Here is a 27721-nt window from a genome sequence, read left to right as displayed (position 1 = left end):
GTATTTTAAAAAACATACATACAATACAAGGACTCAACCAATCAGAGCCTTTCTCCTCTTTAGCACTTACAAGCTGAGGTGTTGTATTTCCCTCTTGTAAATATGGGTGCATTAACTTGATAAATGTGACCATCCTGCAGGGTCTTAGCTAAAAAGTGACCTAGATAGCTAAAGCCTCAGCATCTGAAAAAAAGGTGAAGAATTATACTTCTGAAGGATCAAACCACAGAACTGGGCAGCCTCCAGTTTGAGCTGGGAACAGTCTCTGGACAGAGCAAAGCAGGGCTCAGCACCGTCCTCTTTCAGGAAAGAACTATAAGAAAGAAAAAGCAAATGTAGGCTTAATAATTGAACTTTAATCACACATAGGTATGGCTGGGGAGTCATTGATATCAAAATACTTCATAAATTTATAAGCTACCCTTCGCAACTATTGATCCACAAAGGGGGAAAGAAAGAAAAGCAAGCAAGAAAGAAAAGAAATGAAGAAAGAAACAACAACAACAACAACAAAAACAAAAACAAACCAGGGATATATTGGAAGGCAGAGAGATTAAAAAAAGAGAGGCTGACCTAAGAGGAACTGTATTTACTGAAAGGTGGGCATATTTTCACTGGTGATGTAGCAAAACACAGGTACTTTCAAGAAAATGACTAGAATTTATAGATCACTCAGCAAAAGCACTAGAGACACCCATTGAAACTGAGGGTAAGGAGAATATTGTGAAATTTATGGACCAACAAGGAGTGAATAACCACTATTGCTAAAAGCACAGATATTTTAGCAACCCTATCCTGTTCTGGAGGTTTCAAACATACCTTTCCGTGGGGAAGATCCGCTCTCTTAATGCTATGACTTAAGGATCTGCATTAGTAAAAAAATATTTTCTAGAGAACTCTTTTCTTCCCACACAGTGTTTATGCATCAGACACAGACCATTTCATTCTAACAAATTTATTTTCTCAATCAGCTCTTACGGAATCACTACTCAAATTAAATTACAATCAAATGATCACATCAAAAGATACCCTTATTACCTAACAACTGTCCATATTTTCATTTCATTTTGATTTGTGCTCGTCTGAAAAAAACACGTAATACAAGATCTGGGGAAAAATAAATTACCGTTTTGCAGCAGTTCATAAGTATTTTGAATAAAATATTAAAAGAAGTCATTTAATGAAAATATAAAGCAAATATTTTTAGATCAACAACGGATCTAACGATTCTATATTGCCGTCATTTGAAAAGTCTGTTTATTAAAACCTACCAAAAACACTGCTTGGAAATGGCAGTATTACATAATCACATCCGCAGCACCCATTCAATCAAAGTTGGCAACGGATCGAGGGCAGAAGTCAAGGGAAGTGCGCGGTTGGTGCTGTCTTTCCACACCCTTTTATCGGAGTCAGTCCAGAAATAAAAAATAAAAAATGTTAATAAAAAAAATATTAGCGGCGGAATCTTTAGGCATGGTCCACCCCGAGCGGCAGTCGGCAAAGCCCGGGTTCGGTGGCGTGGCGGAGGCCTGGCCCTTCTGGGCGGTCTCAAAGGCTGGGCCCTGGCCCCGCTGTTGTGCCCTCTCCCGCTAGCGGATTGCGGCTGGACATACCTACCCTTCAGCCTCGCCCAGCCTTGGCTCTTTCGCGATGCTTTTATTTCCAAGTTTACGGCAAGGATGCTTTCTTTTGGCTTTCCTGTTCAGTCTGTTAACTTCAGAAGCTGTGAATCTTTCCCCCCCAGACTCTGTTTCTCCTTCCTTCCCATTTCTTAGTTGATTTATTTGTTCCCCAAAGACTTGAATATGGCCAAGAAAAACACTGTCGAGGAGCAGAGTCAGACCTGCAGGAAACCTGGTGCGTCTTTCTTTTCAGGTCGCTCCCAGTAAAGAAAAGTTTCCATGGATCTTTTAGGCAGCCCTTTTGGAAGAAGTGGAAGAACGGGGAGGGGGTCTCTCTTATCTCAGAGGCAGGTGTTCTCCACTGTCGCCGAGCAGGACATCTCGGTGTGGACAGTACCTCAAGTGTGCAGTTTTGGTGCGTTAGGCGTCTTCACCCTTCTTTCAAAACAGGAACAAAACACCACCACAGTATAAACGAGATGTCCTTGTTCCTCCCTTTTCCTCTTCCGGTTTTGTTTGTTATATATGCATATAAAACAGTCTTGGTATTTATTATGCTTAAAAATTTGTTTTTGGTCCCTCCTTCCTTGGACTTCAGAAAGAGTCTCATCGGTCTCCAGCTGTCCCCCCTCCTAGGGCCGTGGCACGCCTGTCTTTGGGCGGAGGGGAGGAGGCCTGGTCACCCTGGCACTGGCCAGGTGTTGGGTCTGCGCGGCGGCAGCGGCGGCGGCGGCGGCGGCGGCGGTGGCGGCGGCAGCGGCAGCAGCAGCGGCGGTGGTTCTCGGCGGCGGCTCAGAGACGGCGGCGGCGGTGACCGTGGCGGTGCTGACAGCGGCTGCGGAGGTGGTGGCGGCGGCCCACTTCGCGCTGCGCCCCGGCATTCACTGCACGCTGGTCTGCAGCCCGTGGTGCGGTGGCGGTGTGTCAGCGCTCACGGTCCCCACCTGCGAGTAGACATCGTCCGGCGTCTGCTGCTGGATGCCAGGGGGCGTCATGCGTTTTTCCTTTTGGCGTCGGTTGCAGAACCAGACCCGCACGACCTCCTTTTCCAGCTGCAGGCTGTCGGCCAAGTTGGTGATCTCCTGCGCCGAGGGTTTAGGGCACTTGAGGAAGTGGCTCTCCAGCGCGCCTTTGACGCTAACCTCGATGGAGGTCCGCTTCTTGCGCTTGCGGCCCTGTGCTGCGATCTTGTCAATGCTGGTGGGGCTGCCGGTGCTCGAGTCGGCCTCCTCCAGCCACTTGTTCAGCAGCGGCTTGAGCTTGCACATGTTCTTGAAACTGAGCTGCAGGGCCTCGAAGCGGCAGATGGTGGTCTGCGAGAACACATTGCCATACAGAGTGCCCAGAGCCAGCCCCACGTCCGCCTGGGTGAAGCCCAGCTTGATGCGCCGCTGCTTGAACTGCTTAGCGAACTGCTCCAGGTCGTCAGACGTCGGCGTGTCCTCGTCCGAGTGCGGGTCGTGGCTGTTGAGTCCTGGCCCCGCTCCGCCGCCGCCGTGATGTGGGGGTCCCTGCGCGTGGTGCGGGTGCGGCGGGTGCGGGTGCGCGTGGTGGTGATGGTGGTGATGATGCTCCGCCAGCTCGGGCGTGTCCCCGCGCACTAACCCGGGGTGAACCAGGCTTTGGGCTCCACCGCCCGCTCCGCCGCCGCCACCGCCTGGCCCCGGGGGCGCGCTCAGCATGCCGTTCACCGTGAAGCCTCCGGGCTGCGAGTACAGCAGACTCTGCGGCGGCGGCTGCTGGCCGCCCGCCATGGACGGGAGGTGAGCGGCGGCAGCGGCGGCGGCGGCGGCAGCGGCAGCGGCGGCTGCGGCCCCCCAGCCTCCAGGGTGTCCCTGGTGAGGGGGCGGCGGCGGGGGCCCGAGGTGCGGCGGTCCGCGGTGGTGCAGCGCTGTGCCGGCGTGCAGGTCTTCGCGTCCAGCGCCTCCCTTCACGTCAGGGCCCTGCGGCGGCGGCGGCGGCGGCTGTGGTGGCTGCTGGGGGCTGCCGGCCATGCCCACCGCGCTGCCCGACCACGGAGAGCTGGCTTCCACGGCGGCGGCGGCAGCAGCGGCGGCAGCGGCGGCAGCGTGGGGCAGGGCGGTGACCCACTGGTGCGCGTGGCTCAGCATATGGCCGCCGTTGCTGGCGGCCATGGCCCCCTGCATGAAGTCACTCTGACCATCTTGACGGAGGACGGATCCCCGGTAGGCGCCTGAGGTCACGGCGGCGCTTCCTGGCTGCATGCCGCCGCCGCCGCCCCCCCCCCGCCGCCGCCACCGCCGCCGCCCCCCGCCGCCCCCGCCCCCCCGCGTCCGAGTGCACAATGGATCCGGCCGCGAGCAGGCTGTTCCCCGGCAGGTAGGGGTTAAAGCCGCCGTGGCCATGCCGCCCGCTCCCCGCCACCCCACCGCCGCCACCACCGCCGCCGCCGCAGCAGCAGCCGCCGCGGCCGCCGCCGCCGCCGCCGCCGCCGCCCCCCCCGCCTCCCCCTCCTCCCCCCGCTCCTCCTCCCCCCCCTGGTCCCCGCCGGCCCCGCCGCCTTCTCCGCCGCCTCCTCCTCCGCCGCCTCCGCCCCCTGCCGCCGCCGCCGCCGCCGCCGCGGCCCGGGGCTGCAGCTGCAAGGCCGCTTGGCAAGGCGCGGGGGTCGCCGACTGGCCTCGGTCAGCAGCAGCAGCCGCCGCAGCAGGAGCAGTGCCCTGGGGAGGGGGGATCGCTTCTCCGGGCGAGCTCCGTGGCCAGCCCCTTCAGGGGGGGTCGTGGTCTCCCCCCTGGCCGGGAGCAATCGGCTGGCTCCAGCGAGGCTCGCCCACTGGGGCGGGGACCCGTACTTCGGGCGCTCTCTCCGGGAGCAGGGGCTCCGCTGCTGCTCCTGTCCTCGGGCGGGTGCGGACTCTGCCCCGGCACAGGGCTCTGTCCACCTGCTAAGCGAAGGTTTTACCGGAGACAACAAAGGACGAAGCGGTTCCTTTCTTCCTTGGCCAAATTGTGGGTGGCCAGAAATCCGGCCTTTCCTTGTTGGTCCGCTGTCTTCCCTGTTCTTCAGCAACACATCTTACTGTTTCTCCTTACTATAGTAAAACTTTTCCGGTTCTTACAGGCGTGGTGATGCTGGCGGCTCGCGTCTGCGAAGTGGGGAGGCTGGCTCCTGTTCTCCCCCTCTGGTTCTCTCCTTTCAAGTTTTGTTTTGTCCTAGGAAAACTTCTTGCGATGGTGCATTTCTCTGAAGTTGTTATTGCAGGAGCTCTTGGATGTTTCTGAAACAAGCGTCCCTTTTCATTTTCCTCGCAACACTCACAGTCTGGTGCGACATCTTTCCTTTTGGGTAGAAATTAGGAAACAAATATAACAAGGCAAAAATTGAACAGGAAAAAAAAATGTCGAATTGTTCTTTTACCTTGCTGCTGAAGGTTGGGGTTGATGTTTTATTTTTTCCCCGGCAGTTGTCTGGAGAAGGAGGAGGAAGAAGAGTGCATTGGTGGAGGTGGAGATGTGTATGTGCATACAGGGGATCCTTGATACACAACCAACTCCTGTGGGCACGTTGTACCGCTCCTAGAGTACCCGACGGCGGGCGCGGGAGCAGGAGTGCCGGGGCAGAGTTGCAGCCGGAGCTAGCTCTGCGCCCGGGTTCTCTCTGTTTCTCTCTGTCTCACTTTCCCTCTCTCTCTCTCCCTCTCTCTCTCCCTCTCTCGAGCGCCCGCTCCCGCTAGGATCTGACAGTTCGCTCTCTGTCCCTCCCTCTCAGAGCAGGGACTGTCGAATGTTTACCCTCCGCCGCAAGCGCGCACCCACCACCACACTTTCCCAAATACAAGGAAGTCGAGCACCAGGGCCCCTGCTGATTGGTTACCCGCTGAGTGATTGGCAGGCCTGGAATGACTGGCTTAGGACGCCTGGCCCCCCTTCCGGCCGTTCCGATTGGTTGCTTTTTAATTTAGGCAGAGCGTCGTAGAAGCTGGAAATCTGTCGTCCCCCAGCCTCCCTCCTCCGCGCCACTTTCCCCTCCACGCCCCTCCCCCTCCGCCCCCTTCGTCGCCCCCCCCCCCGCTCCACCCCACCGCCACATCTTAACTCTTAGTGTCCGGCCCAAACGTCTGCGTTCCCTTGGCGGCTCCCTGCGTTCGCGATTGGTCTGGGGGGTTGGGGGAGAAATGGAAGAGAAAAGGAGGGGGCGGGGAGAAGGGGAACCAAAAGGAAAATGAAGAGGGGAAAAATCATGAAAAATAGCAGTCTACCCATTCTACCTAGTCTGCGTTGTGTCGCACCCCCACCCCACGCGAGAGATTTGTAAAGCGCGCGCCGCGGATGTACGGTTCAAGCTAATACCTATAGACAGATGTGTCCCCACTGGTTTCAAAGTTTCCTCTTCCCTTCACGTGTGGGCCCCCATCTCCGTCCTGTGGGAGGTGGGAAAGGAAGGCTTGCCTGGCGCAGAGCTCCTGTGGCCAAGCTTCTTGGAAATTCGCCACTGCAACTTTGTGCAGCCGCGGCGCGCCGGCGGCGACCTTCTTTGTTTAAGTTCTCGGATGCCATCATCTGGGAAACCTGCAGCCCTGTACCAGCGCGGGGCCCGCGCGTGCGAGACGGACCGCTTGCTGCGGCTGCTCGCTCCCCCCTCCCTCTCTCCTTCTCCCTCCTTTCCTCCCTCCCACCCACCCTCCTCTGGGATTCTTGCAAGTATCGTGCGTGCCCTTGTGAGTTTGGAGGGTGCCGGTCAACGAAGCCACGCGAGGTATTTGAAAGGCAATCAGCCCGACCGTCCCCCTAGATTCATCGTAAGTGTATTCGATCCCAATGCCTTTAGAATGCAGTGTTGCCTCAGCTCGCCTGGAGGGCCGAGGGCCGCTAGCTGTCCCCCCCACCCCACCCCCGCGCGCCTCCTTCACTGCTGACTCGTGTGTGTGTGTGTGTGTGTGTGTGTGTGTGTGTGTGTGTGTTCATTGGTGGGGTTTTACTCGCTTGCTATTCTTGGGCATGGGGGCTCTTTATTTTCCTCTTTCTTTGGGTCTCAGGTTTGCGAGGTGGCTCTGACCGCTGGCGACAAGTGCTTTCTCAGCCGCAACCCAGCTGAAAGAGTTAAGGGGCCGGGAGGAGGAGTGCGCCTGGTAGGCGGGAGAAGAGGGGGTGGGGTGGGGTGGGGTGTGTATGGGGGGGGGGGGCGGCCAAGCGGAAACGCGGCATAGAGGAACCTCAGCGAACCAAGAAAAAAGAGAAAGTGGCAACGAAAACAAGGGCAAATTAAATCCTCCTTGGGGATTTCCAATGAACTAACCCAATTCGGACATTCAATAAATACACGACTCTTAATGAGTGTGCGTGTGCTTGCACCCCGCACCCTCAGCTGCAGGGCACCGGCCTGCAGTCTGCAGTCCCCAGCCCGAGCTGCAGCCGAGAACGTAACCCGGCTGCCGGTGTGCTCCGAATATAAAGAACTGGTCTGCCTTCTCCCCGATGCATAATTTCTCTAGCGAGCTCACTTAGGTGAACTCAGTTACAGAGGGAGCTCTCCAGCTCAGCAGCAGCCTCGCAGCCTCTGCGTGATCTCGAGATTAACTGTAGGTGCGGAGCATTTATGTAGGATCGGGTCCAGCTCCTGCTTGCCGGGGTGAAAAGATACCATCGTAGGAACAGATCTAAAAGGCAGCAGTAACCAAAGCCCCAAACAGAACGGATTCCCCCCTCCCTTCCAAAAGGTTCCTTTTTATATTTATATATGCGTATATGTATATATAAAAGATGGAACACAGATTTCATTGAATAAATCTGAGATCTCCAGGTGCAGACGTTTGAATAGTCGGTGCCAGCACCCCGTGTTTTCCTTTCCTGCCGATTTTGCTTGGATCCGGCTCAAAAACCGAAAGAGTCTCGTGGTTTTGTTTACACTGAATGGGGAGGATAGGAACAGAGCCATGGGGCCGCCTTTCATTAATATACAGTGAGGATTTTGTCTAAATTACTGCTATGAGTTTCACAGTACACGCTTTCAAAAGCCGTCTCAGGTGGCCTGATGAAACGGGATAGCGCCCCTGCAAACAGATCCACTTTCTCTCTTTGCAAGGAGGGTGTGCACGTTCGGGAAGCCCCCCCAAACACTGTGCTCCTCAATAACAGAAACGTACTTCTGTTCCCAGGTCTGTCCCCTTCTCCCCCCCCTACTTAGTTCTCAAATCGCTCCCCAGCTTCCCCCCCAAACCCCGACTCCCGCCCCACCCCATCCGCCCCCTCCCTCTGCGGAGTGTGATTGTTTTGTCTGGAAAAAAAAATCCAAAGTATATAACAAGGGGAGAACAGTTAGTGCTGATTTTCATTTGCATACATTTTCATATATTTTGGTGAAAATAATAGACGAGTGAGAACCAGGCTTAGAGGAGTCAGTCTAAAGCGAAGGCTAAGGAAGCCTCGGCTCTGGAGAGTAAAGAACATGCCTTCTCCTCTGCCCCTCCAGGCACCTTATTTAAAAAAAAAAAACTAAAAAAACAAACAAACAAACAAAAAAACCAACCACCACCTTTTATTTAAAAGTCTAACCTTGGGAATTTGCTGGGTAAGTGTTTTTTTGTTGTTGTTTTGTTTGCCTTTTCATTTTCTTTCTCTGCTTCCTCCTTTTCCTTCCTTTCTGGTGTATTTATTCGTGTTCTCGAAGCTTTGGAAGCTTTATTTTCATTGCTTGGGAGGAGAGGGGAAGGGAAAGTGTGTCGGAGGGAGTGAGTAAAACAGGTCTGACGTTGCTAAAATAATACATAAAAAGGTGGACTGATTCCAATGGCCCTCACAGCAAGAGCTTTACCCTTCTGAGAGAGAGAGAGAGAGAGAGAGAGAGAGAGAGAGAGAGAGAGAGAGAGATCTATTAATTTTAATTGTTGATCATGGGAGGGGTAAACCCTAGAAAAGAGTTGCTTACTAAATATGCAGTATATAAGTGTTTCTTATTTGGAATTCCCCCCCCCCCCCGCCAGAGGATCAGGGCTGAAAGAGGGAGAAGCCTGGCCTGTCGATGGTGGGGGTAACTGATCTGTGAATCTGCCCAGATTAGGGCAGGGAGCTATAGGATCGAGTGAGGAGGGGAGGGGGCTGGCAACCAGAGGGCAGAGGGCTGGAGATGAGGAAGCAATGAGGGAGAAGAGGCAGGAAGTCAATGTCTCCCCCCTCCCCACCCCCTGGTTAAAGCTGCAACTGGGGAGCAGGCGGTGGGCTGCAGCTCCTGGCTCAGTAGTGAAAACCCATCAGAAAGAAGGTGATCAATCAAAACTAACCAGGACATCCCGCTCTCCACTCCCCAAGGACACTGGAGCTTCAGCACAGAGTACCAGATTTTCCATGTTCTCTATTTGTGACAGTCAGCTCTATCCCTCCTTATCACTTTCCCCCCGTATTTTTAAAATTCAGGGGTGTACTTACTTAAATAAATATGGCTGAAAGAAATAGCTATGTGAAGTCCAGGCCAGTGTGATTATCTCACTTTAGTGAAATAGTCAGGGGATGATTTTTAAAAGCTTCTTGGATTTGTTCTTTTGAAGAAAGCCACATTGGGAGGGGGTGTGTGTGTCAAATGTCTGAAATTATGCTGCACTTTTGTATACAGAACACCTTGCAATTTTGAATTGGTAATTTATTTGGAAACAGTTGATGCTAAATCAATGCAGTGGTTTGTAATGAGGGAGGAAGAGGTGTCAGTTGGGGAGGGGCTCAGAATCACCAGGTTTCCTTCCCTTGTTTACAGCCTTGCCTCTGACTGGGGTTAACTCCGTGTGCTCCATTGGACCAGATGCCATATAGAGCTGCTCCCTGAAGATCATTTGTTTCCTTGATGGGGAACATTTCTGAGCAGAGCATATTGGTTGCCATAGAGAAAGAAATAAAAGGAAGAACACTAGTCACATTAAGCTATATGTTTGTGCACTGGGCTTTAGATAAAAGGACCTTGATTCAGCCAAAGAGGAGAAGCCAAACTAGAGATTTCTAGGACCACTAAAACTAGCTTTATTTTGTTTTGGACTTTTACAGTTGAAACATATAAGCTAATTTTATTGGTTGTTGTTAATTTTATATGACACGGTTTACTGAACAAAATAAACTTTGCTTAGCAGTACACTATTGACTAGTCAGCAGGGGGCGCACTGACTCGACTTAGCAGGAGCTGAGGAAAATGTAGCCAGTTCAAAAGCAAATCTGTCTTTCCAAACTTGCCAGAAGAACAAACACCCTTACCTTTCCTGTGTATGTTCAAGGGAAGAAAGGAAATGATTGGACAACACAAGATTTTAAAATACCAGGACAGTGATCTCTCCCACGCTAGACGTGTCTGCAAATGATCCAGGAAGTCAGAGAGTGTTGAAACTGTTTCTCCCTGGAAAGTATGGCTAGGGCTCTTAGAGAGAGAGAGAGAGAGAGAGAGAGAGAGAGAGAGAGAGAGAGAGAGAGAGAGAGAGAGAGAGAGAGAGAGAGAGAGAGAGAGAGAGAGAACATTGAGAACAGTTAAAGAATTTCTGTTATGGTTACAGTATAGGTTACTTAGGAAACTATCAGGCTGATGATGACAGATATTTTTTAGAATTGAACTAGAAAGCAAAATGAATTCTGAAGCAGTATATGTAAAAATGATGGTTCTTTCGGCAGGACATAATCTCACAATTGGGTATAACAGGGTCTTGAGGATATAGGAGGTGCCTGGGATCTTTCAGTCCATTTGATACCTAGTAGCTATTTTCATTCTCACTGTTCTTCAAAGGATTTAACAGTTAGCCTTGAAAGGCTTTGTAGAGAAAAGAAAATGCAATCTAGACAGAGGGTAGAGGTAACCGTGGACTTGAACCTTTTTAAGGACAGATAAAGTGGAATTTTAGTGGAGCATAAAGTTTCTGCCTCCAAGACGTTTTTTTTTTTTTCTTTTGTGTATGGGTGCTGCCAATGAAAACCGTAACAAAGAACCAGAAAGTTCTGTAGCAAAGTAGGAGGCTACCTAAAACAGCGAAGAGCAAATCCTAGTTGGTTTTGAGGATTTAGTCAGTTTGTCTCCAACAATTTTCCCAAGGAGATTTAGAGAGTTACTAAGAAAGACAAGGCTTGAGTGACTAGGGCGTGAAGCTGGCTTCCACAGTGCAGCCGAAGGCACCTGTGAATAAGAGTCACAAAGCCTGACCTTTCTGATGGCTTTGCTGCTCCTCTAGGGGTGGGGGCTGTTGCCACTGGCTTCATTTCAACACTGCTCCAAGCCAACCAGGCTTCAGCCTTAAGTTTTTCTTTGAAACTAATTTTAGCAGGTCAGGGTTGGATTGAAGGGCAAGCTCATCTAGGTTTGAAAGATTATAGGAATCATGCAAGCAAGAGAGACTCACTCAGATACACTTGAACCATTTGATTTCACCTGGACCTTACACTTAGTCAGGAAATGCACTGTCAGGTTTGTGCTAATAAAACCAAGTGGAGAGTTGGGGAAATTGTAATTTGAGCACAAACACTGCTTTCTTCCTCAGCACTGCGTTGCAGACAAAAGACTTCTAGAAGTCCACAGAATGGGACAAGACCCAAAACCTAGCTTGCTTTGCACGCCCAGGGTTGTTCAAGGCATTCAGAATGTACTAGTAGAAAAAGACACTTTTAAAAAATTCATTCATATCGCAAAACATTGGCCAAGTCCTCCCTATTCTTCACACAGCACATTCTCCCATTCTCCTGTGTTATAGTTCCTGGGAGCTGTGGTTGTCTAAGCAGCTGCTTCCCCCCCCCTTTCTTTCTCAAAAAACATACTCGAAAGAACAGGGAAGTGGAGGGAACCCTCGTGATTTCTATAGATTTAGATAACTTTCAGTAAAAGAGGCAGAATATAAGAATTTGGGGGTAAAGCAACAAGTTAATTTGAGGTGAGCTGCTACTTTACAGGGACCACGTTAGAATTCTGCGATGTCTTGGGGGTGGGAATAGTCAAGGTGGGTATAAATTAAGATCCAAAGTTCTGGGCAAAAGCTACAGACTTAATTGTTGAGGATGGTGAAATTGCTTTTGCCAAATGAGAGAATGTAGAAAATTACCTGAGTCAGATGTGCCCAAGATGAACCGGGCACTTCCTCACTGGCTTCCATTTGACAATGATAAGGCAGTCCAATAAAGCACAACACGAAAGCAGTTTCTCTTAGCATTTGCACATTAAAATAAATGTTCAACCTACCTACAGTCTGTACTGTATGGCTTATACAAAAGGGGGGGGCTCTGCAGCACCGGCTTTTGGTTAGAAAAGGGGCTTTACCTAGTGGACAGTGAACAAGCCATTTCTGGGTATTGCTATGGTTTTGGAGTGTGTATTGCCCCTGCTTTGTGTCCTTTTAATAGCTGGTCTATATGATCTGAAGGAAGGAAGCGAGCACTTAGGTTTTTTTGGGGAACAGTTTGAAGGAGTAATTATGAATTCAAAGACACTATGATTCCTTAAAGTAAGTTCCCTCCTTCTTAAACTAGAGGGCATTTCTAATTGTGGAAAATAAACTGAGGAAGCACAGTAACTTAGTCAGTAATCCTGTATGTGCTTTTGAAGCAACCCATTTCCAACTGTTTGCTCACTCTAGCTGTGTGCATGGACCTGTCAAGGCTGGTAATGCTCTCTTCCAATTGCTGGAGAAGCTGCAACTAATGGATTATTCTTGGCTGCCCTTCACCACCCTTCCTGTGCTCCCCGACATCATGGTCTCTTTCAAATTTCAACTCCTAGCACTAGGTAACACAGAGCCCAGCTGATAGACTAGAGGTGATGGTGAAAATATGATTCATTTGCAACAAACGTGGATATGTCCTAGCTAGAAAAATATTTCAAGGTAAATTTGGTGTGTGTGTGGATGTGTGCGTGTTATAAAAAAAAAACAAACAAAAAACAAAAACCAACAGCCCAGTAATATGAACTGAGCTTTACCAGAGGTGTCTGGTAAATTATATTCGTGCACCAGTCCTGGTCCTAAGAGATTGGAGTTACTCTTTGCTTGAGGTCTTCCCCCACCACGCATCGCCTCTAAGTTTTACAGCATCTTCTCTGAGGCCCAACCAACAAACGGTGCTGGGACGGAGAAGAAAGCTGGTGTAGCATCTTAGAGAGCAATTCTTGTACTTTTGTGCCTTTTTCTTGTTGTTGTTTTGTTTTGACATTTGACCTTAGCTACTGTCCGAGGAGCCTGGTGTAGATCGGGCATTTCGTGCTGATGGCTGCTGCTCTTTTCACATCTGCCAAACAGTGCTTCTGTGGCTTCTTTTCTCCTCTGCTCCTGGAGCCCTCCTTTCACTGTTCTGCTCCTTCCCTGGGGTCCTCTCCAACTCAGTGCCTGCCTGGGACAGCCCTACTTTACTGGTGTTTTCAAGAAAATGTAGTCGTTGCTATCCACTTTAGAAAGCACAGTGGCGAGGGTATTCGCAGAAAGTTGATGCTTCTGATATCCCACAGTTTGCAAGAATATAATTTCAGCCACTAAACTACTTAACGGAAGTCTAGGTGTTAGAATGATGTGACCTTGCTCACAATGGCTTCCTGTGTGTCCAGTATTGCTTTTTCATATTTGCCTTTCTGCCTAAATTTTCTGCAAGGACCCTGGTTAGTAAAGCCCGAGGAGGAAAGGATCCCTGGCTCAGAGCGACAGTTGATAAACATCAAACAATTGAGTATTAAACCAGGGCACACACACACACAAAAAATCACCCAGAAGTCGCGGCATATACTCTGTCAAATGCCGAGGAGGACTGTGTTCCTCTCATTTTTATCCCACAAAACCGATCAAGTAAAATTTTGCTTGGAGTACACAGCATTCAAAGTACCCCAAATTAAAAAATTGTACGATTTTATTGGTAGGGTCTTGGCAGCAATTCCCATCCAGGGTTAGAATGCACGATTAGAACTTCCCCCCCCAGGAGACTTGAGTTCCCATTCTCATATGGAATGGGGTTTCCATTCCACGGTGTGTGTGTGTGTGTGTGTGTGTGTGTGTGTGTGTGTGTGTGTGTGTTGTCTTTCTCTCCTCCCCGACTCGACTCTACCATTTATGTGATTTGTGGGAGCCGACAGGGACATTTGCCGAATTCGGCAGGAATCTGTTGGGCCTCAGGGCTAAGTCTGTCTTTCTTCGAACGCGTTCTAAGGGCATTTTATTTTATTTAGAGTGCAGTTTGCATAATAAAATTAAAAGGCTCCCATTACCTCCCCCTTTCTGCCAGCGACTGCCCAGAAAGGTCTTTTAGAATGTTATTTGAACATAGAGCGGTCTGCAGAATCCGGTTAACAGTGCTTTTCCATGGAAAAGAAAAAAAAGGGGAAAAAAGCTAACCCTCAAAGCGAGAAGGTAAAAGGAGTGAGGTGGAGAGAAAAGCTGGGTGAGATGGAGGAGACTGGAGCGGGCATGAGAGGCTGCTGAGGTTGCAGGACCAGATAGATAAGAGCTGAGTCACCCAACAGGTCTTTGGGCACACAAGAAAAAAAACAAAAAACAAAAAAAACAAAAAACCACAGAAGCCCAGAAAAATCTGGGTGCAAATTGTACCCATCTTTGGGGCCTCCTTCTCGCCTGGCCATAGGAGCGCTGCCTTGGAGCTTGGCACCGCCTGCCTGCCTTTGTCACCCGTTCTGAGCGCGGCCACGAGCTCCCGCGGCGGGCTTTGTTCCCGCGGAGCGGGGCAGGACCCCTAGCACCGCCGCGCGTCCCCGACCGCCCCTGAGCTGGGGACCGTGGGGGTGGGGAACGCGCTACAGAAAGGGGGACCTGAGAAGCTCCGGTGGGCAGGGCGTTTGAGCCGGGGATTTCGTTTCTTTGCTCCCTCCGTAATTGAGCTGTTCTCCCGTCGCGGAGGGGGTCTTGGTTGAGCAGGAGGCAAGAGAGCTGCAAAGGGGGCGCCCGTTTTCAGCCCATAGCTGGGCAAAGAACTATCCGCGCTTCTGTCCACCGATTTGTATGGTATGCATGCATGCATGCATGCATGCATGTATGCATGCAAGGATGGATGGATGCATGGTTGGATGACGGATGAGGATGAGGAAAACCGTTGAATTGGGTCCCAGGGTCTGGGCTTCTGGTTCGGGTTTTGAGGACTTCAGGGCGTCTCAGGTTGGTGTGGTTGGTTAACCCGGAAAACCTGTTCTCTAGGTGCTTTGGGGCCGCGGGTGGGCGCTGTGGATATACCCTTGGGGTCAAGGAGCTGCACAACCACAGCGTGCAGATCTCTGCTGTGGAGGCCTGTGGCGAGGGACAAAGAAGTAGATACTGGGAGCGAGCAGAGGAGAGGCGCGCACTGGAATCTACGCACTCTTTCGCATACCGAGGCTCGGGCCCTACCCCAAGAGCCCTCCCTTCTCCCCTCCACCTAAGTACCTAGGGCTTTGCGTCTGTAAAGTTCGGCCACCACAGAGCCCTCTCTCTTTCCCTCCTTTCCACGCTGCTTTTAGCTACTTGGGTGTGAACGAGTGTCACCCTCTTCCCAGCCATCCCCAAAGGTGTGGGCAGATTGCAAGAGTTGCGCCTCTGTTATTGTTTGTCAAACAGGCCCTTTCTCTTGGGAGAGGGTCGAGGGGCGTGAGGCGGATCCTGGGCCAGGATTACATTAATCAAAGCATTATTTCCCCAGAGAAGTCGAGCACAAATGAGAATAAATCCTAATAAAATTGGATCGCAGAAAAACGGAACGCTTTGAGTAGTCTGTGCTGCCTGATGAAATTCTCATATTTATAAAGTGGGGTGTCTCTAAAAATTTTTCTGCACACCTCTGGCCTTGGCTTGGTTTGGGGAAGGCACCGAGAAGGGAGGGATGTCACTCTCTCAAGCTCAGTTGAACTTAGGCAGTGAGAAGGGGACGGAGCTACTAGGGTTTGGAGTGTCACAAAATCTGCTCTCAGTTTTAATCAGACACTTTCCTCCGGTTCTGTTCACTAGTCCTTGCAGAAGTCCAGGGTCCAATCAAGTCTCGATCGATGTCCTTGTGAGGTCCTGAACTTGTTCCTTTGGGAACGTGGCTCTCGCTTTTCAAGTGATCAAGGCTGTAGGGTGGGCAAAACCCCGTGGTTGAAGGCACGTGGTTTACAGGGCATTTCCTCCTCCAGCCTAAAGCCCAGCCTGTTTGCGGGGTTCCTAAGACAGTGCCAGTCACCCCGCGTGTGTCAAGCGAAAGAGCTTGCGTGTCCGCAAGATTTCAAATACTTTCTGGCCATCCCTAGGAAGCAAGGTTCATACTTCATCTTCTGTCCCCCCCCCCGCCCCCCACACAAGTGGTAGAAAACTTTTCTGGCTTTGCGAGGCTCTTCAAGGGAAAAGACATCCCTCGCCCCCCAATACGCAGTGGAGATGTGACCCTGCAGAATCACTTGGTCAGCAGGCTATCTCTCCCTGCATCCCGCACCCAGGCACCTTTTAGCTACCGAGCATAGAAAACAAACAAACAAAAAAGGATTGAGAACTGTGACGTCTCCTGGCCCTAGATGGTGACTAGTGTGACCGTAACATATCCCGACCCCTTCGGAGGGAGCTAGCCCTAGTGCTCTGGGGATGGCGGGTAGCCCCGCGGGCGCCACCGTGAGGGCGCCCTCTGCAGGCGGGCTCGGAGAGGGCTCGCGCTTGTGCCCAGCTGCGTTGGGTCCCTCAACTGCCCGCGTGCCAGCCAGGTTCCCCCTTGCGCGCGGCACAGCCCCAACTCAGGCGGTGCGATCAGTCACTTAGTGCCCTCCCCAAGGCGAGTTCCCAGCGGCTGCAGGAAAGAGCTACCAAAAATGCACCCCCCACCCCAGATCCTTGTTGTCCCCTCCCGCCACTGCTCGCCCCTGCAGCCACCTGCCCGTCCTGTCTCTTCGGGGCCTCGGCCCACGCGCTCCAGAGCCCGCAGTGCCTCTCTACTTCCTTGAGGGGGCTGCGCCAGGAAGGGCAGGGCCGTCGCCCTTAAAGGGGGACGTCGCCCCACGGTCTGGCCAGAGACACTGTTGGGAATAGTGTGCGTGAGCGCGTGTGTGCGTGTGCTAAGGCGTGTGCGTGTGAGTGAGGCGCGCGCGCAGGACAGCGCGGGGCAGGGCAGGGCTTGGAAAGGCAGGACAGGAGGCGCAGCAGGATGCTCAATGCTAGTTGTTTTCCGCCTGTGTGGGTACCTATAGTGCAGAGCTTAGAGTCCTCCGTCTGCCCCAGGCTTGTGCTTTATCCACTGTGCGTCTCTCTCTTTTGGTTAGGTCATCTCTGCAGATCCCCAGAGATCTTCCTTGTGGTCCCTCATGGTCCAGGGCTATTATGGACAGCCGGCTCCACGTGAGCCAAAGTAAAGCCTAAAGGGACAATACTAGCTAACAGACAGCATCATCAGACGGCTTGGTTTTGCTTTAGCCTAAGGCCCACTCACTCAGAAGCTGCGTTTCAGGGAGTTTAGGGTAGTGGTTTTCTCTTGCTTTGGTCTTAAGGACTGTGACTAAAAGGTTTTTTGTTTTTGTTTTTTTGGAGGAATAGGGAGGAGGGCTTCAGCCTACAATCGTGGTCTGTCTTGCACCGTTTCAACTTCCTGGCTCCTTTCCAGTCATGGGAAATTTTAGGAGGAAGTAAAGACACCTACCTCTTTTCAGTTCTGAAATAATGACTTCCTATTCTTCTAGTCTGCGATTTCCATAATTTCATACAAAATAGGGGCTGTCAATTATCTCTCCACGAGAAAAAGGTGGACTAGTTGAAGGAAAGTTGGGACAAAATAAATTCCTCTCTCTTAAATCATTAACCAGGAACTTTTTCCCTCTCCTGTGTCCAGTCCAGTTTGTTCACTTCTCAAGGGGGGACGGGACGAAATATTTATAAACACATGAAAGGTTTTCTTCTCCTCTAGGCTGTGAACCTAAGTGCTTTTTTATAACACTAGATTTCTGAAGATCATAGAAAGAAAACCTCCTGATGCTTGCTTGCGCTTACCCTCTACTGTACATTTGCCTCGATGATTTCTAATAATTCAGAACTATCTTTGGTATTTTTCAGTATGAGTAAGATTCCCTTTCTTCCGTTCTTGAGCTGCTGCTGCTGTTAGCCATAGAAGTTTGGCCCATTGTACATGGGCACGTTCTATGTAAATGTATTCAGTGGGGCTGTGGATAGACCTTGTTATATGCATAAACATGTATGCTTGTGCCCTTGTATATTTACGTCATGAGTAAATATGGTATACACATATTTCTTAGACCTCATAATGTTAGACGATGCTACACAGTTCTTTGAGACCTTACTGTCCTGGAGAAAGCCTCTGACTTACTGGAATAGACACTAGCCTAACTTAAGAGGCCATCCTCAGCCAGCATCTTGATACAATGTCAGTCAGTCCTTTTCATGAGATAATTTGGAGGCAGCCACATTTTAACAAAGCATGGTAACCGTGGGATGCTAGTGTTTCAGTGGATGAGCTTTTGTTGGTGAAATCAAAGTTAAGTTTTTCCTTGAATTATTTATCAGGACCTGTGCCCACAGGCTTTCCTAGGAGAAGGTAGGTGCAAAGGGGGACCGTTCCACTTTTAATTATTTAAAGCAGATGTTAACATAATATTTTAAAACTGGCCTTTTGGAAAACAGGAAATAATCATGTCTGTCAACACCCACCTTTGGGACTGTGAAAAACAAAACCCAAAATGCAATTTAATGACTTCCATTAAAAAAAAAAGTACTCAGTTAACAGTTAACTAAAATATTGCTTGGCACTCCTTCGAAGCTCCTCCTCCTCTTAAGTATAGTACAGTTTGGTAATATACTCTGCGTATTTACACATGATGTAAATATACATATGCACAAGGGTAGATGTTTATGTACAGAACATAACAAAATATATACATACCCCAACTGAATATATTTGCATAGAACGTGCCCATGTGCAGTATTCTGAAGTTCTGTGATTAACAATGCATTAAACAGTAGCAACTCAGAGCAGGAGGACCCGAGTGCATGATACTGAAACAGTTCAAAATTTCCTTTCAAATGAGAGCTGGGCTTTTGGTAGCTGACACTCCAGTAAAGAGGAGATTCCTAGTACCGTTCTAAGCACAGCCCCTTTAAAAGAGCCATGTACTTAAATAATGTGTTTCGTGTAAAAGAAAAATGACAACATACTTCAAAAACTCACATTTGAAATATAAATATTCCATCTGAAGCATTGTAACCTTTGTTCTCCCCCCCCCATAGATTAAATGTTATTTTCTTAGACCAAAAGTTAGATCCTAATACACTGGGGGGGGGGAGCATCGATTTTATTTTATTTTCCTCATTTTAAAGGCATTTATTGTTATGGGCCTCTCTGTGCATTAAAAGGTGATCTGTAGGCAAACACAGTTAGAGAAGCAAGTTTGAAGCATGTATTTGCCTTTGAAATGGTTTGCATGGATGGGGTGACATGCCACGTACCTGGTTCTTTTAAGTAATATCTTGAATCTTGAGTTTTTGGAAGCTTCTTTTCGTTGTTGTTGCTGTTAAAGATTACCGTCAAAATGAATAAATTGACAGTCGTTGGCAGGAGTCCAAATGCTCGTTTGTGTTAACCAAATGTAAAGAAATGTAGGACCTGAATTTTCTCTTTCAAGAGGTATCGGTTCGAGTTGAACAACTGAAATTGATAAAGTTTTTGAAGCTTCCTGAAGACCATGATCAGGAACTTTTTCATGAATTTCACTTACGTGGCTACCATAAGATAATCTTGACTTTTCGAGCCTACGTAAAAGTACATCTGCCTTGGAAAGTGTACACATCCATGATGACACTGATTCCGCAATGCAGTTCATTGCTGTTTATTTTGAACAGCACTTAAAAGTTTATGGTTCATCAGGGGCCTCCAAAAATCAGTGACAAATGTGTGAAATAAAAATTGGTTTAACTTTATAGTTTTCCAGTGTTATTTTCTTAATACCTTTAAAAGTCCAACATTAAAATGATGGCCACAACACAATTCAAAAATTAAAAAAAAAATAAAAACAAAGATCGAGAAGAAGTAAAAAAATTTCTTTAGTCGGAAGTTTAAGATGAGTTGCCTATTTTTTTTTTTGATAAAATTTTCTGTCTGCTGCTGTGGTGTAATCTAAGGACACAGGGATATGTACTAACTTAAGACAGTGAAATGTTCATTCAAAAATTCATCTGAAGAGTCATTCACTACGACATGGGAAAATAACCTTTTCTGTCAATTTAATTAATGAAGTGGGTAAAGAAATAGTTAGGCAAGCTCAAATTACACATGTAGAGAGATTTGTAAGAATAAAGGCTTTGGCATTCATGGTCTAAAAACAGACAGAACTATAATGTAGCAAATAAGAAACCCCCAGAATGTAGGCACCAAGATTCCATTTCATTAAAAAATTTGGCAGTTAAAAGAAATGAAGGAAAAAATGCTTATTAAATCAGGGTAACTATAAAATGTTGACAGATCTCAAGTTTTATATCCAACTAGGCTCGTAGAAAACTGCAGGGTGTTGGTGGAATATAAGTTATTCTGTCAAACCATTTTTAATAAAGAAATATCTTCTCAATGCCTTCAAATTTAAACTCAAATTCATAGACTAATCTCTCCTCTCTTCTCTCTCTCCCTCCCTCCCTCCCTCCCCCCCCATTTTCTCTTCTATAGCTGTCTACTCTGCTCCCCATGCCAAGACTCTAAGTAGCTGGGTAAGATATATAGTAGGGGCTCTGAGAAACCTGGGGAGGTATGAGGACTCAACCTCCATCCTTCCAAAACAATGGTAGGCCATCAGTTATCTGTGGTCTCTCAGAGTCTACTTTTTTTCCTCATCCAAGGAACAGCATCTTTTAATACATGATCAGGCCATGTCTGAAGAAGGAGAATAAATTGGAGAATTGAGTTAATTATTCACAGAATTCAGGTATTTCTGCCTTCCCTTCCTCTTTGCTACTGAAAAGAAATAGTGAAAATTGAACAATCTAAATTAGCTATTCTAAGTAGATTTGGAAGATTTGGATTAAGTCTGTCAGCCATCTCGGGATGCTTCTTTCTAGCAATGTCGGCAGAGACAGACATACGCCCCTGTACAGAACTGACATCATTGTGTCTGGGGACATTCACCCCATGTTTACATAAAGGGAGTTGAGGGGCCCGGCTTACCAGACTTTACCATGGATACCCATTGAATTGTTAGGTAACTGGTCACCTTCCTACTTTGACTCAGGAGAGTCATGTAAAGGGCCCAACTGGGAACACAAAGGTCGTTTATATTAAGCTGTGAATTATGTTAGTGTCTCACATGTAATGAGTTAAGGTCTTAGTCTTCTTGGATGATCCGACTTGGAGACATTCAGTTGCTCAATAAGCCTTCTGAGCTTTCCTTGCAGGGGCAGTTTTCTTTGGTGGATTTAAAGGTGCAGCCCCCTTACTCTATCCAGAGGACAAAGTTGAGAGCAGGAGAAAGGACGAGGTTAATTATTGTGGGTGGCAATGGGCTGGAGACCGTTTAATGTAGTCAGTAGGGTAGCATGGTGTTGAACCGATACGGGTTTGACTAAAGAACATTAGTAGACATTAATTACAGGCAGTTTTTTTTAAAATGGTATCTAGTTGAGGATATCGTTACAGGAAAGAGCACCTGGACTTTCTGTTGATAAACTTTGCTTTCATTCTGAAAAATTACTGGCAAATTCTGTCCCTCTGCTTTGCAGACCCCTAATTAAACGCACTGAATACTGTTCAGCTACACACAGTGTGAACACTGCAAGCGTTAATAAAACTCTGTGCTAGGGGAGAAGAAAACCCAGCCGATTTCATTTATTTTATTTTATTTTTTTTTTTTTGTTACAGTTTCAGGAAAGAGGAGCTGTGTGGATCATGAACCGGTAATACTGTCTGTTTATTTATAAAGTTGTTTTTATTATGCTAACGGGCCTTGTGTTAACCCAGGGGGAAAAAAAGGCAATACTCCTTTGAAATTTTTAATGACTCTTAGTTTTGGTTACACATAAGCATAGAAAAATACTTACCAGATTACCTATGTGCCTGCAGAGAAATTAAACATATAGAAAGGGATTAGTAAATAAGGGGGGGGGGATCATGTAACAAGTAGGTCTTTATTAGCCACCTCATTTCCCCCTTTGAGTTTTAAAATTGTATGCACCATGAAGTTATTATGGAAGAAACGACTGTTCCTCATCCCAGACCCTTTTCCTAAAGTGCTCCACCCGCGGAAGGTTTAAGGTAACAGAGCGACACACATATTGTCAGGGATGCCTTCGTCTAAGTATTTACAAAAAAATAAATAAATACAAATTAATAAAAGGAAGGCATATTTACTTTGCTTTCTTTCCTTCTCATTTGAGAGGTAGGGCCGGATTCTGCCCATTGGCTGTTGGTCTCTGTGGTGAGGTAGCCATGTAATTTCTTTATCTTTCACCTGCAAATTACACACATTATTTTTCAGCTCAAAATAAGCATTCCCAATGAGTTGCATTCAGTAAATGTCTTTCACAGCATTAGTACAGAACTGAGGTACAAAAGAATATTAATCTAATACATTCCAAAATTCAAATACTTGTGATTAATAAGCATTATTATCTATAAATAAGGCCCTAATGATACTTTGGCAGTGTTGTAAACACAAGAATGAGAGGCAATTATTGTCATTATTGTTCAGCAAGCACTTCCCATGAATACCAAATGGGCATGGCTGTCCAGCTACTTGGCAAGTAAGGTCCCTGTAAAGAAACAGATGTTGGCCAATCAGGACTGGCCACTATCAGCTGCCTTTAGCCTTAGCCTTAAAGAAAGGAAGAAAGAAAGAAAGAAAGATAGAAAGAAAGATAGAAAGAAAGAAAGAAAGAAAGAAAGAAAGAAGAAGGAAGGGAAGAAAGGAAACCTCAAACTCAAACATTAAAAACCATTGTGCTGTGATTTTTTTCAAGACCCCTCTTTATTATTAACAAAAATCCATCTTGAAAATAATGCTGCTGCCCACTCCTGGCGTTGGAGAGCTACGGACAGCAGCAGACATTGTGCTATGTGGTAGCAAGAGTCTCATTCGTGAAATTCCCAGGCCCTACGTGATGAGAGTTCTTCGAGTAAAATCAACTGTGAACAGGAAGGAAGATGCATCAACTAAGAAATCCCTCAGGGAAAAAGTGACCAGCCTGACTCTTTTCTCCTCCCCCAGGACACTCAAAGCTCCACATTTTACTAAACGCTTCCCACCAGGCTTTTCTGACTCTTGTGAGGGTTGGGAGTAGCTGCAGTTTGACTTAGCCTCATAGACGTCTCTTCAGAGGGTCTGGCCTGTATATCAGCTCTGTATTCCGAGCCTTGGACATCAACCCAGGACCAGGTGTCTCAAGAACTGACTTTTTGCTTGCAGTTTAATGACACTGGGTAACAGCCAAATTGATTTTTGTAGGCATCGAAGTAAGTTTTGTATACATTTTTCCCTGTGAAGGATCAGTGCGTTAACCACTGGTTATGGTTTGTTTTCTCTTCCTAAATCCTCACCTGAGCCTTATGTTTTAAAGGTGTTACAGTTCTGAGTGGCAGGCCTTGGGGAAACATTGACTTGGTATCTCAGGACGTTGCCTTTGGGTCAATTCAGGCAAGGCAAGGACTGGCTGTGGTGGGCTTGGTAGGAGATGCTGTGAAGCCAACCTCTTCGCTGACTATTGTCAGCTATCAATTTTAGCATGAGAGCGTTCTTAGGGAGAGTACTTGGTGGGAGGAATAGCAACCAGCTGGATGTGAGATTTTTCAGTTTAAACTCCTTTTCCCAATAGATGTCTCTTTAGCATCACTTTAAATTGGGTAGGATTTTCCTTTTGTGCCTGCTGGGAATCGAAAACAAGCTAAGGCCATTGTTTTCACAATGAACAGAGAGAGGGAGCCGCAGGATCTTTCAACATAGGGGAATCTTCCCTTGGCTCTGTCTAGAATTGCCCTTCTTACCCTCCATCTGCGTTTTGCCAAGGGGGTCAGGTTACCATGCCCATGAGCACATGCCAAAGCCATGTGGCAGAAGGCAGTTGTGTGGGTCTTTATCTGGATCCCGTTCCCTTTCTTTCCCCTTCTTTTGCTGAATTTCTCTGCATGGAATGGAGGGCACCTAAACCCACCAGGACTGAGCATTCTTTGCTCAATTCCTTTTAGGGGAGACGAGAACAGTTGACTTCTTCTGGATAAATTCCTCTCTTTTGTGAGCAGGGTGACTCCAAGAATTTCCATCACCATAAAGCCAATATGGATGGTGGCGTTAATAATGTTAGACTATTTTGCTAAGAACTTCTAACGAATCAGATACGGAAGTTTAAACCTTATATGTATTCCTCTTCTCAGACTCTCCCCAGTGTGGACTCTGTTTGGGGATTGATAGAGGCATCAGCTGGAGGACAGAGGGATACACCACCTGGCAAGGTCATGTTATGGGGACACCATGGTTTTGAAGTTGTATCTTGTCTGCTAAAGACAATGTCTTTCTATGACGATGGTTTACTATTTTCCAAATTTCTGTGTATGTGGGTGGGGCTTGGATGCCTCCATTCTCTGTCCATCCTGACATCTTGGAGCTCTCCGGACACTGCCCCTTCAGGATACCTCTGTGTTACTTTATGAGATGGTTCTGTGACATTTGGTGGGTTCAGTCTCCTCAGCCCATTTTGTATCAGAACAAAGGTGGCAAATGTTCCTGAGGTCTCACAGACCTTCATAGTTCATTTTCTCTGTACTCCAGCCCTTTGGGAAAATGAGGGCAGAAGATGGGCTCCCTAATTAACTTGGCACGGTTCTTCTGTGGATACTGCATTTACACGAAGCACGGTAGGTTAAGCTAAGCATCTTGCCAAGTGCACGGTTGTATCTATACTCTCTCTTGTGTTTCCTGCATAGTCAGAACAGTTTTGGCTTCTGTATCTCCCCAAACCCTGAGAAAGAAAGCCACTTACTGATGGAAAGCAACACCCCTACCCAGGACATTGGCTACTGGTACAGGAGCTTTGACCCTGTTGTGGGGGGTCACCGGGGCTTGCCGATGGCACTGCATTGTACACCAGTTTGAATAGTGAACACCTATTACACAAAGGAGCACTGTCCAGGCATCCTAGGAGTCATGACACTGCCTGGGAGGCAGTGACAGTGTTTCAGATCCACCCAGTATCCATGGAGGGTGGACTCTGAGCTAGCCTTGCCTACAGTCCCTTTCTAGAGGGAATATGGACTATGGGCTGCTGGCTAGAAAAAAGAAAATCTGTATTTTCACCTGGAGCTGGAGAGGACACATGTCCTCCACTCATGGTGACAGGGATATGCAGTATGTGAAAACTTCAGTGGTAACTTTGCTTTACATGAGATTTTCACTGCTGTCACTGGGCTCAGAAGGGCAAAATGTATTTGTAAAGATCAAAGTGAAAAGTTACTTGGGTTTCAGAGAACGATGGTTCACTACTTGGTCCATCATTTAAATATTATTTCTCCAGGAAGAATTCAAGGCAGTGTACGGTGAAGAAATGAAGTGGGTGAGAGTTTGTAGCTGTTGAAACGTGGCAGAGAAGTGCCTTGTTCTCTCTAGAGATGCCTGAGCCTCCTGGAATATAGGACTTGCTCTTTCCTTAACAAAAAGAAAAAATAACTTTTACAGCGAGGCATCATTCTTCGTAACTGTTATTTACAGAAGGACGAAAACCCAAACTGTTTTCAAGGTGGCTGCCGTGGGACATGAAAACATTTCTTAACTACTTTGATGTATATATATAAAATCAAAAATGTTCAGAGAAGAGTTTACTGGACCCTTGCTTAGTCTCAATGCAAAAGCTCATTTTTAGTCAGATAAATTTTGTATCAGAGAAAGCGTTACAATATTCTTTGAAAATCATTAATGCTGACCACTGACATTTTACTTCCGGCACTTAATTCCCATAAGACACTTCCACAGTTTGGAAAACAGAGATCACACTTGTTTCAGAAAATGAACAAGTGATACATGCTTTACTTCTGGTTTTGTTTGTTTCATTGTGCAGATCAGAGGCAGCTACAGTGACGAGCGAGGGGGGAAGCTCCTTATATTCAGGGACTCTGGGTTCCTACACTTTCTCTCACAGTGGCTTAGGCTGTGGTCGCCTCAGTGTAACACTTTCTGGGTTCAGCTTTTCTTATCCATTAAATCTAGGTGTGGAGTGGAGCTGATTTTGTGTTTGTAATTTCCTGTCATCTAGAGAACCCATTAATGTAGGCATGGCTCTTTTTATATGTGGTTAGATTTTAACTGGTAGGGAACTTGTGGGTAAAGAATCCAGACCATTTTGCTGTGTAGCATAAATCAATAAGTGGAAATGTATCCATCGACAACATTTGTATTTCTCCCTATTACAAAGCCCTGCTATCTCTTTGAATACAATACACTTTTATGCCCCATTAAAGCATGCTTGACATAGCTTTCAACTACTTGCAAATGCTGAGAACTTGAAAAACATAACATTTACAAAAGATACATCTGGTGCATATTTATATGACTTGGAATAAGGAGTCATTTAAATACTGCTGAGCCATTTCCATATTAGGAGAAAAGATATTCCAGGTCCATATGTGAAATCACTAGCGAAATATGTATAGGTTTCAATTTCTCCTGAACATTTTCTTTTCCTTGACACATGTTAAAAATATGGAAATATTGATTAGGGATTAAATCATCTTTTTGAGTTGTTGGAATTGCTTTCCCTCAGAATTTTATAGATCACACAATTAGGACTAGAGTATATTACAGAGTTGGTAAGTTTTGAAAAAGAAAAGCTGCTTACTCTGGGGCAGAATTTCTTAACTTGGGGGTCATGCATCTGTTAAGCATTAAGAGATGAGGTTTAGGTGCTCAGAGAAACCCCTGAGTTGATACACAATTGAGTGCATGCATACAAGTGTGTGTGAGTGTGTATGTGTGCGAGTGTGTGTGTGTGTGAGTGTATGTGTAGGTGAGTGTGTGCGAGTGTGTGTGAGTGTGTGTGTGTATATGTGTCTGTGAGTGTGTGTGAGTGTGTGTGTGTATATGTGTGTGAGTGTGTGTGAGTGTGTGTGTGTGACTGTGTGTGTATGTGTATGTGTGTGTGTGAGTGTTTGAGTGTGTGTGTATGTGTGTGTGTGTGTGTATGTGTATGTGTGTGCATGTATGTGATTTATTCTTTTGCAGAGAATGCTTTACCTCTGTCAGTAGCTAGGAGAGGTTCTTTACTAGTGGAAAAACTTTAATTCTAGAAAACCTCAGGAATTGGCTTTTGTAAGGAGTAGGTAAGCCCTGCCTACTCTCTGTGAGCCTCCTTTATGTAAAGAAAAGATAGTTTGATGACCTCAGGTGTCCTTTCCAGCTTGGGCACTTAGCATTCCTTCTTGGGCTGTTCCTGGGAATATTCCATGTGGAGCGCAGGTGATGTCATTCAGTTGAATAGTGTACAGACACTGTAGAGACGTGTTTGGGAGAAAAGACATCTAAAATTGTACAACTCCTCTACAGTGCCCATGTGGCGCAGCAAACGTGACAGCCCCCTCCCCTCCAGCTCTTACACGCACTTTAACTCCGTTTTCAGCTGGAAGAAGTGAGGAATCAAGGTTAAGGGTGCTATGTTCTCTACCGCATAGAACAAATAAGGACGACGTAAATGGAAGATTTGAAATCTCCTTGTCAATTTCCTATCTGTTGTCAGTCTGAATGATTTCCAAATCAGAAGAACGCATGGGGATCTGTTTTCCCATCAGTTCTGAGCCTAAGGAATTTGAAGATGGAGTTCTGAGCCAGGAAATGGTCCTGTTTTGAATTCAGAGGCTCTGGGGCTGTGCACAGATGCCAGGCTTTTGATAGATTCCGAAAGATTCCACATGGTATTTCAACCTCAGAGGTCAGAAAGAATTCCTCATTCCTCGGAGGGGCACTCAGAGAATGACAGAAGTGGCCTGGGAGTTTTGTTATTCCTTCGAGAGAGCTGCTCATGCCTCTGCAGGCTTCGGTGACATGGTCAGCTAGATGCACCCACTCTCCTCACATAGAATGTTCTTCCAGTGGGCATGAACAGCCTTAGTCTAGAGGCTGTTTCTGAATTTCTATATATTTGGCACAGTGCCACTTCAACTTCTAGAAGGCTCTGGAATCTTCTCACCTCACATTTAATTATTGTGTTGTCATGTAGACCCGGATTTCAGAGCTAGTGGGACCCCAT

The 27721-nt window shown here is 47.3% G+C and overlaps 1 protein-coding gene and 1 long non-coding RNA gene across 10 annotated transcripts in view; one reads left to right on the top strand and one right to left on the bottom strand.

Annotated features, from left to right (window-relative positions):
- Positions 1-2390: 2390 nt before the first annotated feature.
- Pou3f3 (POU class 3 homeobox 3) lies at positions 2391-3875 on the bottom strand. The gene has a single exon (XM_032901024.1). It carries the CDS (start codon positions 3845-3847, stop codon positions 2504-2506), a length of 1344 nt encoding a protein of 447 aa, XP_032756915.1. The 5' UTR covers positions 3848-3875; the 3' UTR covers positions 2391-2503.
- Positions 3876-6273: 2398 nt separating this feature from the next.
- Positions 6274-27721, top strand: part of LOC116899335 — a 44782-nt gene continuing 23334 nt past the window's right edge. Inside the window, exons 1-2 of one of the 9 annotated variants that reach the window (XR_004387713.1) lie at positions 7921-8148; positions 21360-21394. This is a non-coding gene — a long non-coding RNA (uncharacterized LOC116899335). Of the gene's footprint in view, positions 6380-7920; positions 8149-13894; positions 13916-14111; positions 14525-14550; positions 15573-16604; positions 18057-21359; positions 21395-27721 lie in introns of those variants that run through there. The other 8 variants (XR_004387709.1, XR_004387715.1, XR_004387710.1 and 5 more) reach the window with 8 other exon arrangements.

This window comes from Rattus rattus, chromosome 4 (genome assembly GCF_011064425.1).
Source record: "Rattus rattus isolate New Zealand chromosome 4, Rrattus_CSIRO_v1, whole genome shotgun sequence".
Classification (NCBI taxonomy): domain Eukaryota; kingdom Metazoa; phylum Chordata; class Mammalia; order Rodentia; family Muridae; genus Rattus; species Rattus rattus.
This window is presented reverse-complemented; position numbering and strand designations above follow the sequence as displayed.